Genomic DNA, 17158 nt, shown 5'->3' with positions numbered 1-17158 from the left:
TAGTACCAACATGGCGGCTCATAACCATCTAGAACTTTAGTTCTGGGGGAGCTGATGCCCTTTTCTGACCTCAGTGATGCACAGACATACATGCAGGCAAAACACTTACATACATAAAATAAGATAAAATAAAACCACACACACACACACACACACACACACACACACACACACACACACTGGTGGGGACACCTGAGTGTCATAACGCATGGCCTTCCTTCTCCTCTTCACCCCACTCCTTACTTTTGCTGGACTGCCTGGTCCCCACTTCCCACACACACCACCCCCAGCCACTGTATGACAGTTCCTATCCTTCTTGTCTTTTTTATTTTCTCCCTTTCGACAAGGTCTCTCTGTGTAGCTATCCTGAAACTTGTTATGTAGACCAGGCTGACCTTGAACTCACAGACATCTTCCTGCCTCCACTTCCCTCCTAAGTGCTGGATTAAAGGCATGTGCCACCAAGCCCAGCTCATGCACTGTCTCAGCTCAAGCCTTGCAAGTCTGGAATCATCAGGGCCCCTGGCATAATAAAGATCCCTCTAGTTAAGTTTTACCTGTTATAGATTTTGTTAGGGTGCCATGACAGAGATAACATTACACAAGTGTTGGACCGCCACTGCTGAAACACAAAGTCTAGAGAAATAAATGAATGCTCTCTCCCTACTGTGACCTTGATGCAGGGTATTTCAGTGGGGTGATGTATGACTCTGAAAGTATTTTTATTTTTAATGATGTGTGTGTGTGTGTGTGTGTATTTGGGGGCATGTGTGAGTGTATGTGTGTGAGTGTATATGTGTGTGTGTATGTGTGAGTGTGTGTGTGTTTGGGGGCATGTGTGAGTGTATGTGTGTGGAGTGTGTGTGTGTGTTTGGGGGCATGTGTATGTGTGTGAGTGTGTGTGTGTTTGGGGGCATGTGTATGTGTGTGAGTGTGTGTGTGTGTGTGTGTGTGTGTGTGTTTGGGGGCATGTGTGAGCATGAGTGCAGAGTCCTTTGAGGCCAGAAGAGAATGCTGTATCCCCTGTAGCTATAGTTGCAGGCAGCTGTGAGCTACCTGCTGTGAATGCAGAGGACTGATATATCTACCCAGATATAGTGATAATTTGCTTTTTGTTTTTAAACCTAACTATGTTATGTGGATATGTTTTGTTTTAATCCTAGGTGTGGGACATGGGGCTGTTTGTCCACAGCCATCAACTATAATTGTCTCATGCTCTAGGAGGTGCATGATTTCTGCCAACTGCAGACAGTTTAATTCTGGAGACATGGGGAAGGAATAGATGCCAGAGCCCAGGAGGGACGAGAGGCCTCAGAAGAAGATGGCCATCCCCTTCTGCTCCTGTCTGATGTTGCTGCCATTTGTCAAGTACTCAAGAGCAAAGAGACAAGAAGGAGAAGTTGGAGATATCCTGATGATGATGATGATGATGGACTTGCCCCCAAGGAACCTGAGAGCCCTAATTTGCAGGAAGTAGCCCATTTTGTTGGCTGGGAGAGGTCTATGGCCCCTTTCCCCTCTAACCTCTTTCTCTGCTACCTAGCATTGAGAAATTGAAAGGGATCGCAGTGGAATATGGGTTGGAAGGGAGGGAGAGGTATAAGAACTCAATAAAATAAATGATGATGATGATGATGGTGATGGTGATGATGATGATGATGATGATGAACCAACCAAACAAAAAAACCATACCAACACCCAGCCCTCCCTGCAAGAGCAGTGTGCACTAGAACCACGATTCTTTCTCCAGCCATATGCATGAGTCTACTTCAGTTGGGAATCATTCTCCTTGGTTATACAGTAGCACTGAAATTGCACTGGCCTGGCTCACAGTCTAGCTCAAGGATAGAGAACTTGCCTAGGATGTTCAAGGCCCTGAGTTCTAACCTCAGCTCTATAAAATAAATTAACATAAAAGGTTCAAAAGCAAGGTCCTAAAATGGACCCTCAGGTTAAGACACATTGCAATTTCCTACAAGAAGAGGACACATTCAGAAAGGACTCTAAGGGGACTGGAGAGACAGCTCAGTGGTTAAGAGCACTTGTTCTTGCAGAGGACCTGGGTTTGATTCCCAGCACCCACATGGTGGCTCGAAGGCATTTGTAAGTCTAGTTCCAGGGGATCCAATTCATCCTCCTGACCTTCATAAGCAGCAGGCACATATGTGCCGTACAAACACACACACAGGCAAAACACTCGTATACACCAAAGAACAAAAGGATGGACGATAAGACCCACATCTAATCCAACCTGAAAGCAATCAGTCCCAGTGCAAGGCGGCATCTGGCTTAGGAGGACGCGTCCCACACGCCTGCTCGAGTCTGTATAGAAAGGCCTGGCATGCCTTCCCAAGGGTCTTACAACTACTTCACCAAGGGGCCAAGCCTAGTGAAACTAAGAGCTTTGCTTGCCTTCTCTTTTGCCCTGCCTAATCCTATTCTAGCAAGTACTGACAGATCTCGCAAAGAGGCTGCATGCATCTTGTGCAATATACCTGGGAGTTCTTCAGCTCTCTCTTTTTCTTCTGTAAATCACACAACCTGAGTTACAAATCGGCTCCAGCCGATCTGCTCAGAGACAAGACCTCCCCCCCCTCCCGTCACTCAGACCCTTGCATTCTCTCTAGGGTAGGGGCTGAGGGAATGGCATGCTTGCTTTGTAATCAGACTGGCCTGGAGACCTGGACCCTGCAAGTCAAGCATGCTGTGGATTTAGTATGTTGCCTCACTTCTAAGACTTGAAGCTTTCTCCCAGTGAACCTGGACTCTGTGCATGCCTGAGAGAGGAAGGAGGACAAGGCTAGGCAGTGGAGCAAAGTGTACCAGAAAGCGGGGCACTTGGTACTAGGCCAAGATGGTTCCTGTCTACTTCTCCTATTCTGGGGAGACGCTGAACATTGCCTCCGACAGGGGTGTAAAAGGAAGAATTCTTGGTCCTGAGAGAGAAGCTGGGCAGGGAGAGGCATGGCATTGAGATACATCCAGAGTCTGAAAGGAAGTTAGGGCCAGGGGTGTGGAGCCGGGCATGGGAGGCGACAGGATTTCTCTGGAAGAGATGAAAATGTTCTAGAATTGACTGGTGATCTCTGGACACTCACAGAAACCATTCACTTTAACTGACACACGAAACATAAAAATTGTGTATATTTGTGGGGTCCCATGTGACACCACACTCAGCCAGATAGACACATCTTTTAACATCTTTCACTATGGTGAAAACGTTCAAAATCTTTTCTTCCAAGTTTTCACAATTGCAGTGTACACTGTTGCTGTCAGTAGTCAGCTGTAAAATAACACACCAGAACTTTGTTCTTGTTTTCTAGCTGGCTGTGACCTAGTACCACTGATACATCTCTCCCCATTACTACCCTACCTAGCTTCCGGTTACCACAATTCTGCCTGCAACATCTATGAGGTCAACTTGTTTTTTCAAAAACTGTCTTCCTTTTCTTTTACTTTATGTAAATGGTTGTTTTGCCTGCAAGTGTGTCTCTGCACCATGCACATGTCTAGTGCCCATGGAGAGGCCTCAAGGATTGTAGGATTCCCTGGGACTGGAGTTACAGATGGTTGTGACCTGCCATGTGGGTGCTGGGAACCGGATGTGGGCCCTCTGCAAGAACAGCCAGGGTTCTTAGCTGCTAATTCATCTCTCCAGACCCAAGACCAAGTATGTAAGATTCTGTAGGTCAGTGCGATCATGTGGCTCTTGGCTTTCTGAGTCTGGCTTATTTCACTAAGTGCAATGGTCTGCATCTGGCTCCATCCACATTGCTGCAAGTGACAGGATTTTATGGCCGAGTAGCATCCATCCCACTGTGTGGATGGGCACTTAGCTTGTTTCCATGTCTTTTTTTTTTTTCTGTGTCTGGAGACAGGCTCTCATCATGTATAGCAGGTTTGGATTCACACAGTCTGGCCTCAAACTCATGATCACCTCTGCCTCAGGCTCAAGTCCTGGGATTAGAGGCACACACCACTATGCTTGGCCCTTGCATTTCTTAGTAATTGTGAATGCTGTCACCATAACATAAAAATGCAGGATGCCATTTGATCACACAGCAGATCTATTTTTTTCATTTTTAAAAGAAACTCCACCCCTTGCTTTTTATAGCAGTGCTAACACACACACACAGTATGCAAGGAAATGAAGACAAACATAAATGTCTTATTTATTGAGACTGAATTATTTTAAAAAGTAAGTTTGTCTGCATTAATAAGGAAGGTTATATGCTGACAGGAGAGTTTGTTGTTTGTTTTTTACAAAAACCTTTTTTTTTATAAATGTTTTATTTGTTTGTTTGTTTGTTTTTTGAGACAGGGTTTCTCTGTGTAGCCTAGGTTGTCTTGGAACTCACTCTGTAAACCAGGCTAGCCTTGAATTCAGAGATCCACCTGACTCTGCCTCCTGAGTGCTGGGACTAAAGGCAAGTGTCACCAAGTCCTACCCCTAGAGTAATTTTTTAAAAGGTAGATGACAAACTTTTCTTGTGTGTGTATGTATGTGTGTATGCAGTCACACATATGTGAGTGTAAGCATGCACGTGCCATGACAGGCATATCCGCTCTCTTTCTTGTTTTGGTCTCTTGTTTGCTTCTGTGTATGCCAGGCTGACTGGTCCTTGATCTTCCAAGGTTCTACCCATTTGTGCCTTGCATCACTCAGTGGGAATACTGAGATTGCAGGTGCACACTACTGTATGTGGCTTTACAGAGGTTCCAGGGATGTGATCCCGGGTCCTGACACTTCACAAGCACCCACTCACTGAGCCCGCTCCCCAGCGTACGACACACTCTAACTGAATGTTGATAATACTAACAAAGTCAATAATACAGATAAGACTATGTTAGAACCCATTAGGAACAAGCGTGTTTGGAGTGGGCAAGCAGAAGGATACTAGAGAGAGGAAAAGATCCAAACCTTTAGTCGAACTAAGACCTGAGAAGGTTTAAGACACACATTCTAAAATCTACCTTAAAGACACCTGGCTTTTACTCCTATAATTAAATTAGGCTTTTCTTCCCCCCCCCCACCCCAAGAAAAAAACATTTAGTTGGATTACAACCTGAAGAATGCACAAAGGGACCAGAAAGACCAAAGAAAAGAAAATACATATTGTAAAAATGAGGACAACCAGAGCCTGGTGGGGTGGCACCTGTGATCCCGGCACTTGGGCTGAAGCAGGAGGATCGTGGCAAGTTTGAGGCCAGGATGGGCTATGTGTAGTCAAGTCTATGCCAGCCTGGGCTGCATGGCAAGACTCATTCACAAGCAGGCAAAGCAAGCAGAGGTGACCAAACAAATGCTGTGAAAGAAGACCTGAACCAAGACTCTTCACTGATTGTCCCCAGGTCGGCAGCCGCGGATACTTTGTCTTGGTGGGTTCTGATTTGGTGATCGATTTTTTTTAAAGATTTATTTTTATTTTATGTGTATGGCTGTTTTATCTGCACTCACACCATATGCCTAGTGCCTAGGATGTCAGAAATGGGTGTTGGATCCCCTAAAACAAGAGTTACAGATAGCTGTGAGCTGCCAGGTGGGTGCTGGGAACTGGACCCAATCCCCTGGAAGAGCAGTCAGTGTCTTTAACCACTGAGCCATCTCTCCAGCCAGATCACATGTTCTCAAGAAACCAAAGGCCTGCTTGACAGTTGAGCAATGCTTCACTGATTTAATTATGTAAACTGATGCCAAAACAGGATCAAGGCAGAGGGATGCCTCGCAGCTTAAATGCTGTGCTGTCTCTGGCCAACCTAGGCAGAGCCACTGGAAGCACACATGGTATTTCCCTACGGGAGAACAAGGGTTTAATTATGCTTATTTCTAACTAGACACTGTTGTAATTTTTTTTTCTTTTTTTTTGCTGTGGCTAACTTCAACCTGTACATCTGTCAAGAAAGGGACACAAACAAACCAGCAAAGAACGAGGTCTGTGTACAGTTTTGATTACAGAACTGACAGAGAATAGCTTCAAAGGCTTATAAGCTGGGGTTCGGTGGCTTTAAACTTTAAACTGGCCACAGAGCCCTTGATCTCCTGTTTGTCTGATGTTCGGAGAGCCTTAGAGGCTGTGCCACGCCACCCCAGCTCCCCGCACATCTTGATGTGATCTTGAATAAAATCAAGTTCCATTCAGCTCTTGTGCATAATAAGCATTTTAATAATGTCTAATGAATTAAATAGAAGCTCGCTACCCATGTCTTCAAATAGCTCACTAGACCGGAATAGTTTCTGGTCTGGTTCAGGGAAGAAGGCAGCCCAGGGACACTTACTAACCGGTCTGCATATCCCGTCTTTCCTCTAGAAATCACAAAGCAAACGGCTTATCAAAATCCTGGGACATTATGTAAATTTGTGCTTAATGTCACCCCGAGAAGAGCAGTCCCCCACAGCCCAACAGCCCTCCGTCCTTGCTCTGTGACTAAGGGGCATGCAACTGGGCAGATCAGTGACTGTAGGACATAAAGTCCATTCGTTTTGGGAGTTGGGGGGGGGGCGGGGATTCATGAGAGCTCACTGAGTATTAAATTTTAAAACCTTGCCAGAGAATCTGGATGGCTGTTTTTGCCCAAGTCACAGGGGAAAATGATCAGGAACTGTGGAGTGCCCTGAACCCTCAAAGAACTGGACATAGATTAAGGGTAAATTCCTTAGGAATCAACTCTATGAAGACCTCTCTACTCTTTCCAACCTTCCAAAAGCCCATCATTTTCTAACGGATGCTCCAATATGTCCTTGGCAGATTAGGCTTTAAAAACACATCAAGAATAAGAACTCAAGGTGGCCACGGTGGCACATGCTTTCAATCCCAGCACTCGGGAGGCAGAGCCAGGAAGATCTCTGAGAGTTCAAGCCCAGCCTGGTTTACAAAGCAAGTTCCAGGGTAGCCAGGGCTGTTATACAGAGAAACCCCCATCTCAAAAAAAAAAAAAAAAAAAAAAAAAAAAAAAAAGTCAAAACTCAAGACTATAAAATGTGGCTTTGCTTCCAGAGGGGATGGACATGGGATGCGTCATGTCATGAAGTGGCTTAGTAAGCCTGCTGCCCAAATCAGGTTGAGAACAGGTGGCCTACTATCCCAAGATTTCTTTTGGAAGCACTTCTGGGGTTGGGGGGGAAGGGGGCAAGGGGGCGAGGAATCTGAAAACAAACAAATCTTTCAAAAGACCTAACATCCCCGGGTTTGTTAGCACCATGTAAGAGTCTGCATCGGAAAGCACAAGCTTTGTAAAGTCCTCAAGTCTGTCTGAAAGTGAGGCATCTTTATCCTATGGGATGGCTCCCCTGCCCCCGCCTGGGTTATCAGTGCCTTCAGGCATAGTGCTTTCTGGGGCTAAGCTGCCGTAAGTTATCATCTGTGGCCAGAGAGTCCCTCCATTGCCACCACCACGTGCAGAATTTACAGTGATTACAAAGAAAATGCCAGTTCACAGAGAAGTATTCCAAGACATCCAACAGGGCTTCGTAAGCTACTCCTCAGGGGTGAAGGAAGGGTGGGGCCAAACCAACCAAAGCATCTAAAAGCTTTAAAGAAAGCAACCACTCACCATAGTGAAACTTCTGGACCGAGAGCTGCTGCTCCGGCTCTCCAGACTGCCGCCCCTGCTCAAGTCGCTGAGCCTGCAGCTGGGTGACGTGTCAGAATCCATCTCCAAAGACTCTGGTTTCTGCTGGTTCCCAGGCATCCCCACACAAAGCTGTCACTGGCTAGCTCACAGGAAACAGGATAGGAGCCAGGGTCCCATTCTGAGGCAGGGGAGGGGGTGTTCTAGGGAGATAAAACACATAGCAGGAGTTAGCAACCAGAACCTTGATCACTCTAAAGTAGGAGGTCAGTCCCACACTCAGGGACCAGAAGAGTTAGCGCTGAAAATGGCTGTCTTACCCAAAGCAATCTACAGATTCGATGCAATCTCATCAAAATTCCAATGCCATTTTAAAAAACAGAAATAGAAAAAAAAAATCTTACATTGCATCTAAAAACACAGAATAGTTCAGATAAGCAAATGAGGATATGTTGGGCCGAGAGAGAAGGCTCCGTGGGTAAGAGGGCTTGAGTTTGAAACTCTGGCACTAAGTAAAAAAAAAAAAAAAAAAAAAAAAAAAAAAGCCAGACACTTGTAACCCTAGTGCAATGGTGTCTGTGTTGAGGGTCAGGGGGAAACAGGGTGACGATCACTGGGGCTTGGTGGCCCAAGTTCAGGAAGAATCTGTCTATGATAGGTGATAGAACAGGACACCCAATGTCCTCTGGCCTCCACACCTGCATACATAGCCCATCCCCACAATTAATAATGCTGAATGTATCACCATACCTGATTCCAAATCATGTTACAAAGCCAATATGATATTGACACAAAAATAGACATGGAGATCAATTGGACAGTATGTAAGACCCAAACATAAACCCAGTGAGTTTTGAGAAAAACGCCAACTTTATCTACTGCAGAGAAGACATTCTTCTTTAACAGACAGTGCTGGGAAAACTAAATATCCACACACAGGAAACTGGAACGAGAGCCTTCTCTCTGACCCCGCATGAACAATAACCCTGAGTGGACCAGAGACCTTCATGTAAGACCCCAAAACTCTGAAGCTGGGAGGAGACATTTTAAAACAGGTATCACTAAGAACTTTCTGAACAGGATTCTAGTCAACAGGTGACAAGTGGAATCCTGAAATGAAAGTCTTCTGCTCAGCAAAGGAAACAGGGTCGGGATCAGAGAGAGAGAGAGAGAACCCACAGAATTGGAGACAACTGTTGCTAGCTATAAGATTAATATCCTATAGATAATATCCTATAGATAACAGAGGATTAACATCTAGATAACCACCTCAAAATACTCAACAAATTAGGCATAGTGACACATGCCTTTAATCCCAGCACTCTGGAGACAGAGTCAGGTGGATCTCTGAGTTTGAGATCAGCCCGGTTTGCACAGTGAGTTCCAGGCCAGCCACGGCTAGAGTCAGGCCTGGTCTCAAACAACAAACAAATGAAAAGCTATTCAGAAAGCTAAACAGAATGATACACCCAATCCAAAAACAAACAAAAACAAACAAACAAACAAACAAACAAAAAACAACCAACCAAACAAAAAAACAAAAATAAAAACAAACAACAACAACAAAAAGCCCACTGAGCTATGTAACTGCACAGGTCTCCCAAGAAGAAGAGATACAATGGTCAATAAATATTTTTAGACATGTTCAACACCCTTAGCTGTCAAGGGAATGAAAATTAAAACCATAGTGAGATTCTATCTCATGCCAGTCGGAACAGCGGTCACCCAGAAAACAAATGACAACACACGCTGGCAAAGAGGAGAAAGAGGGACCTTTATCCACTGTAGGTCAGAGGCTAAACTTACCTTGGGAAACAGTAGGGGGGGGGCGGTTCTCAAAAAACTAAAATCAATATTTCCTCCCGTGTGGCCCAGATGGACCACTTCTAGGCAAACACCCAAAGGATTTAGAACCTGCTGCAGTGATGTCAGCACTGCCGATAGTCATTGATCTAGTCACAATGGCTAGGAAATGCAATTAGCCTGTATATCCATCTACATGAGCGGATGCGTGCGTGGGAGCACGTACGTGCACACACTCACACACACACACACGCCATGAGAACATATAAATATTTTTGAGAAAGGGTTTTACTATGCAGGCCCAGTTGGCCTATAGCTTGTTATGTAGACCAGGCTGGCTTCAAACTCATGGAGATCCATCTACCTCTGCCTCCTGAGTGCTGGGATTAGAGTCATGCGCCCATCACGTCTGAATGATTTTTATGAAGGAATGGAAGCATTAAAAATGACACCATTTCTGGGACTTGGTGAAATAAGTCTGGCATCTTTTTTTTTTTCCCTCTGAGGGTCTCCACGCTTAGGCTCTGGTACATCTTCTCTTAGGGTTTCCTGGCCTACCTGCCTTAGCCACCACAAAACAGGCTCCTTCTCCAGGTCACTGCACTTGGGGACCAGAGCTCAGATGGTCGGAAGCATGATTGACATCTCTAAGCCTGAAGGGTGTCTGAGGCCCAATGATACTGCAAGTTCTACGGAAGGTGGAAAATACTGGAAGGTGACCCTAGGAAGGAGGTCATGTCCCTATTACTCCCAGGAAAAAAAGCACCCACAGTTAAGAGCACTTACTGCTCTTCTGCTGAAACTAGGTTTGGTTCCTGGCACCAACATCAGGTGGCTTACAACTGGTTAAACTCTAGTTCCAGAGATTACAATGACCTCTGGCCTTTGTGGACCCTTGTACACACTGTTCACAGAAACATAGGCACACACAAATACACAGATAAATAAAAATAAAAATAAATACTTTTTTAAAAATGTCGCTCGTGCATGAATACACACACACACACACACACACACACACACACACACACACATACATTTTTTTTTTAAAGTGCCGAACCAGGCATGGTGACACATGCCTTTACTTGCAGACAAGTCTCTGAGTTTAAGTCCAGCAACATGTACAGCGTGAGTCCCTGGCCAGCCAGGACTACTCAGAGAAATCTGTCTTGAAAAGTCAAACAAAGAAAATGTGACCTTGTAAGGTAGTTCATTTTCTGACTTTCTTAGCAGAAGACCTAGCCCAGCACCCTAAACACTAAATGAGTTCAGTAAAATATTCTAGAAGATCAAAGAGATGATGGAAGAGGAACAGCCTCTAGCTGACTGACTTAACAGACAGAGCCATTTGTGGAGACAGTCAATCAATATAGACCCCCTGCAAGGAGATTCACTAAGTCGGGTGACTTAAAGAGAGATTCCCCACCCCATCTCTCTTCATGCTTTCAGTGAGTAAGCCCAGGTCAACTCAAGAGCAAGGTTAGGAAACCAGAAGAGTGAGCACACTTGGCGTTTAGAAGATCCCATTACATCAAATAGTGCAGGGAAAGATTCAAGTGTCCAAACGCTCCGTGTGTGTGTGTGTGTGTGTGTGTGTGTGTGTGTGTGTGTGTGTAGCATAAGTTGGAAGACAGCCTAAACTATATAACAAGACCCTGTCTCAAAACAAAAAAAATAACAAGGCTAGATGTGGTCCACACCTGTAGTCCCAGCACTTGGAATGCAGAGGCAGGAGAGCCAGAAGTTCAAGGCCTTAGCCCCATAGTGAATTGAAGGCCAGCCTGGGCTATATGTGAACCTATCTCAAAAACCCTAACCAAACCACCACAACAAAAGCCAAAGGGTTCAAAATCCATGTAATAGCATGTGACCTCAAACAGTAACACAATTATATAAATATCCAGAAGACTAATAGAATAAAAGTCAGGCTTTCAAATAGATACGCAGGTCGGACTCCAACGTAATCAGTCTCAGAAGAGGCAAACATCTAGCAGGCATCTAGTATAAACGGCACTGCAGACCTACTGGGAGTGCTGACAACAGGGGCCAGTGCAAGGCCCATCAAAGGCAGAGAGATGCATGTGTTTCAGCTATGCTGGACCCAAGACAGGCTGGAGTCAGGCTAGGCGAGCCAGCCCAGGCAGTGAAGGCAGGCTAATTCTTGCATCCTTCCCGTGGCTCCCACCCACTGACTCAGCTCAAACTGGGTCCTGACCTGAGTGAATCACAGCTCCAAGGAAAGGGGAGGGGCTGTTGCACACCAGCCTTCCCTGGGAGTCAGCCAGGTGAGGGTGGGGTAGGAAGTGCTGATTCACCCACACAGTTCAGAACTCTCCAGCCTGTAGGAAGGCTCTGGAACGGTGCCCGCCCGTCTGGGCAGGGATGGCAGCGGGCAGCACGTGAGCCCTCACGGTGTAGCCGGGAGGTAGTAACTTACTGTGCTTTTCAAGCAGACACCTTTTGTATGTGTTGCTGTAATTTTAAAAGCTAAGAAACTGTACCTTTAGGTTCCCTTAAGCTGTTGTCTCTCGCATTTCGCATTTTGCGTATGAGGAAGTTAAGCAGGGTGTTCTACAAGGCCAAGGTGGCAGAAAAGAGCAGGTGAAACCCTGGTTCCACATGCCTCCTGGCCATTGTTTATTTCTAAAAGAACTGAGGATTTCATGGTCCACTGTGATCTAAAGGAGTGAGCAAACAGGTGATCTCCATCTGGCCTGGAATAGGACATCCTGAGACAGGGACCATTTAGCTGGAACAGACAGGATTGACAGTACTGAGCACAGCCATAGGTCTATAAGGGTCATTACCACTTGGAAATATCTACTGTCCTCGTCCAGTCTAGGGTCTCTCTGCAGTAAGGGAGGCTAGGGTAAGCCTACGGCACGAAGAAACCGACTCTTCTTGGGGTTGCAGGGGCAGAGCGCCAGCTTCGGGAAAAACTCAAAGACCAGAAATATAACCATGTCTCCTGTTCTTTGGTGTTTTCTATGATTACTCGAAGCACCCCAGCCCAGTTTATCTTTTGAGCAAGGAGAACAAGGCCGAGGTCATTCATTCATCATCTTAGTGAGTCTGCATCTGCCCATCGTGGTTTAGTCTGGAGGACAGCAGCCAGCTGAGGCGAAAAGTCCAATAGCTATTGACCTGTGACTGGAAAGAGGCGAGTGACATCCCCCTCCAGCTCAAAAAGACCCACCTCATTCTTCTTACTGGGCCATTCCAGAAGGATGGTGCATGCCCTAGAGGGTAAGCCTACTACTACCTTCCCTCCACCACCTTGCCAATAGCCAGTAGGCACACACAACAATCCAAGCGACTACGTCTCGCCACCGTGAACCTGAAAGCTACTGAGCCTGAGGAATCCCCACACTGACCTCTTCTCTCAAAGGCCCGTTCACAGGCACAAAACTCTGAAGACACTGTTGGCTCCTCCTGCCTCCTGACACTCACATCCAGCCAGCCCCGCAGAGTCTCCTTACTTCCAACAACAACACGCCCATTTCTTCACGGCGCCCTCCCTAGTACAGACCCACTACTGCCCACGCTGACCCACTGCCAACCCGCCATGCCCATCTTGATGTTCATCCGTCTTCCCGCCCCTCCTATACTTTCCAGGCACTGTTACACCGGATCATACTCCTTGGATGTCATGACTCCGGTAAAGCAATCAACTCTAAACCCCTCCCTACAGATGTCACAATCAACCAGACTGTAGAAGACTCCAGAAACACGGTTAAAGATTTGATCTAAGCAGTGTTTACACTCCAGTATACCAGGATAAAACAACCTCACAATATGCATTCCACTGACCAGGTATGGTGGCACTCCCCTCTAACCTCAGTACTCAGGAGGCTGAGATAGAAGGCAGGAGAATACAAGTCCATCCTGAGCTACCTACCCAGGTCCTGTCTACACATGACAAGCATTCTTTTCATTTTATAAAGAGAGATGAAAATGGCTGACATACTGGGTCACAAAGCAAGTCTCAGTGCATTTCAATTCTGACATTAAGAAACTCTCTTTTGACAATATAACTGTATCACAAAGCCAACAAAGATAACTAGAAGAATCCACCCATGTAGCCATAAGAACTGAGTCCTGGGGTTGGAGAGATGGCTCAGCTGTTAAGAGTGCTTCCTGCTCTTCCAGAGGTCCTGAGTTCAGTTCTCAGGCCCCATGTTGAACTCCAGCTCTTGTGGATCATATGCTCTTTTCTGACCTCAGAGGATGGACACACACACACACACACACACACACACACACACACGGCATATACATAAACATAGTCTTTTTTTTTTTTTTAAAGCCTTAAAAACTCACTTCTTAGTAACACTTGGAAATGATTAGAATTAAGTATTCCGAGCTAAATGACAAGAGGGACGTTAGGAAAGGTCCTAGGATGCAGTCAACGCTTGTGACGTCAGAAAAGGAGGCAGAACCATAACGAGCCAAATCCATCCTAACTTAGCTCAGACCAAACCAAAAATAAACAGAGCAGACTACAGGAAAGACATGAACACAGAGAACCCAGATTTAAATAAACACCTTCCAACTACAGCAGGATCCTTGGGTGACCTCGACCCCTCTCCCACTCACGGGGATTTTAAGAACATGCCTTCCCAAAACTAGGACACAAACCAGCCTAGCAAAGAAATAACCTTTAACTTGGTTCTGAAAAATCTCAATACGATGACATAATAATAACCAAATGACTTATTTAAAGATATGGTTTTTTTTCCCTTGACCTTCAAGGACATTAAAATGCAAGTGTTTCACAGTAGGAACTGTTTAGAATGGTCCCGGCTGATTGCCATGAGTGGGCTTTCCATATGGTGAAAGTCGGTGACAGAGACAAGCAAGCACAGAGCGGCCATTGTGGCTCCTGACAACATTCGTTCCTATGAACAGGCACCCGAGTGGCTTCTGTGTGACGGGCATTTTGTTGGTTTTACAGCAAGACAGAAGCCCTATGTTCACAGTCTCTATCTGGCTGTGCTAATTCCTCTGTGTGTGAAGCTAACGTGTGTTAACAAGAATGAGTTTTATAACATGGAATTTACAAATAGAAGAAGCAATGACCCTGTGCTTACCATTTTATTTTTTTATTTTATTTGGTTTTTTGTTTTGTTTTGTTTTGTTTTGTTTTTTTTTGTTTGTTTGTTTTTTTGAGACAGGGTTTCTCTGTATAGCCCTGGCTGTCCTGGAACTCACTCTGTAGACCAGGCTGGCCTCGAACTCAGAAATCCGCCTGCCTCTGCCTCCCAAGTGCTGGGATTAAAGGCGTGCGCCATCACCGCCTGGCGTGCTTACCATTTTAATAAATCAATTCTTTGGGTTGGTTTGTTTGCTTTTTGAGACAGGGTTTCTCTGCATAGCTCTGGCTGCCCTGGCCTGGCGCTCCATCTGTTGACCAGGCTGGCCTAGCACTCAGTAACCCACTTGCCTTTGCCTCCCCTGTGCTGGGACTCAAGGCATTTGGTCACCGTCCCCAGAGGCTAATTAATCTATTCTTTATAGAAAACTTGACTCCCAATACCCTTTTCCATTATTCAAAACATTGAAGAATTAAAGATTCTTAGTCATTCTTAGTTTATTTTCTTTTCCATCAAAAATAAATTATAAACCACACCCACGAAGCACCTTTACTTAAGTCTTTACAGAGCACTGGTTAGCTCTGAGCACAGTTCTCAGCTCACCTAGAAAAACTACAGTCTGACTTTCCACAGCAAGCCAGATCTGTGCCTCCTCTTCCTCCCACACCCAAGTTGCCCATCAGAACCACCCCAAGCCCACAATGAACCAAACCGCAAGGTAAAAGCTGGTCCCGGGACTCATTCTCATCCAAGAACTTCTACTTTCAAAAACTTTCTTAAATGCAAAACAAATACTTATTCCCACAGCCTCCAGCAACCTGCCAAGTTCTCATGCAGCCCTTCTCTGACTCCAGATTGCTCTCGGGGTACAGACCTCTCAAGCCAGCAGCCTTTGTATTCTCCTAATGAACACCGCAAGGAACCCAACCGTAGGCACATAGACTCAGAGCCGTCCATCTCTAGATCTAGCCTGCCCTTACCTCTTCCACACAAATGCCCACAACATAAACCCTTTTATTTACTTCCCATAAAAGGGTAATTCCCATTAGTCTCCACGTCTTCCTGTTGCTCTTTTCCCAGCCTTCTAAATCCAGCTCAAAACTGCATCAAACTTATCACTTCCTCCATGATATATCCATGCTATCAACCCTCCCCCAAGCCCCAGTTCACACACTCTAGTGCTTGAGTCTTGGTCTCATGTAGCCCAGGCTAGCCTCAAACTCTCCATGTACCACATGAAGGCCTTGAACTGCAACTCTTCCCTCCACCTTCCGAGCCACACCCAGTTTCTTCGGTGCTGGGATCAAACCTGGGCTCTGCGCATGCGAGGTGATCATTCTACCAACAGAACGACACTCCAGCCCCTTTCCCATGAACCGCTACGTCTTACCGCCTTCTCTGCTCCATCCTTTTGGTCTTGCTGTTCATATTTCACCACTGCAACCAAATGTGTGTGTGTGTGTGTGTGTGTGTGTGTGTGTGTGTGTGTGTTCACATTTTGGATGATAAACTTGTCACGAAACATAATCAATATTCATGACTTAACTACATCCCAGGATACGTACTGTTTGACACAGGGTTTGTCTTAGGGTTTTACTGCTGTGAACAGACACTGTGACCAAGGCAACTCTCATAAGGACATTTAATTGGGGCTGGCTTACAGGCTCAAAGGTTCAGTCCATTATCATCAAGGCCTGAACATGGTGGCATCCAGGCAGGCTTGGCACTGGAGAAGGACCTGAGAGTTCTAAGTCTTCATCCAAAGGAAGCCAGGAGCAGATGGTCCTCAGGCAGCTAGGAGGAGGGTCTCCAAGCCCACCCCCACAGTGATACACTTCCTCCAACAAGGCCACACCTCCTAATAGTGCCACTCCCTGGGCCAAGAACATTCAAACCACCATAAGGTCTCACTAAGGGCCTTGGTTAGTAGAATCTCAAGGAGATCTGTTTCCAGCTCCTAAATGCTGAGATTAAAGGCATACAAAACTGTGCCCAGCTAAAACCACCCATTTTAAAGCTCTAAAACCATCTTACTTTCTTGAGGAGAGGGATTGAAATCCCAGAAGTAGATTAGTTTCTGAGACAGCATCTTGAACACAGCTCAGGCTGGTCTGAAACTCTCCACCTTCCTGCGATGGCCGTGGGTTTCTGTTTTGTTTTGAGCAGTATGAGAGTTCAAAGCCAGAGCCCTTGTTCAAGCAAGGCAAGGGCTCTACCACCACTGAGCTTCAGTCCCCCCTAACCAGACTTTTCCAGCTTGGCCTTCAGAATCTCAAAATTCAGAAGTGGCTGAAGCAAGAGATGTTCCAGGCCAGGATTTACTATACGAAGACACTCGGCTGTTTGTTTTCAGTGCTGAAATCTGGATCCAAGGTTACTGCAGACGCACACAGAGGAGCACACACACACAAGCCCTACCCTTGACCCTTACCTTTCCCTTACACAGGGCTCCCCGTAGCCCTCCCCCACAGCACTGGGCCTTGAACGCAACCTCTCACAAGCACACATAAGCACACCACTGCTCCCAGCCCCGAGCCACATCCTCAGTCTTTTTAAAAATGTGTTTTATTTTGAGACAGGTCTACATTGACAGGCTGGCCTTGAATTCACCCAGGTAGGCCTTGAACTTGTGATCCTCCTCCCTCAGCTTCCCAAGTAGCTAGGATTAGAGACCTGTGCCACCAGGCCTGGCG

General features: G+C 45.9%; 1 protein-coding gene across 2 annotated transcripts in view; it reads right to left on the bottom strand.

Moving 5' to 3' along the window:
• The window catches only part of Proser2 (proline and serine rich 2), a 31551-nt gene that overhangs the window by 5648 nt on the left and 8745 nt on the right, over positions 1-17158 (bottom strand). For both annotated transcript variants that reach the window (XM_034511032.2, XM_076939455.1), the window contains exon 2: positions 7552-7772. In XM_034511032.2, the coding sequence (XP_034366923.1) occupies positions 7552-7689 (138 nt within the window). In that variant the 5' untranslated portion in view covers positions 7690-7772. The remainder of the gene's footprint in view (positions 1-7551; positions 7773-17158) is intronic.

Source organism: Arvicanthis niloticus, chromosome 8 (genome assembly GCF_011762505.2).
Source record: "Arvicanthis niloticus isolate mArvNil1 chromosome 8, mArvNil1.pat.X, whole genome shotgun sequence".
Classification (NCBI taxonomy): Eukaryota; Metazoa; Chordata; class Mammalia; order Rodentia; family Muridae; genus Arvicanthis; species Arvicanthis niloticus.
The sequence above is the reverse complement of the archived record's forward strand: the minus strand, read 5'-3'. Positions and strand labels throughout refer to the sequence as shown.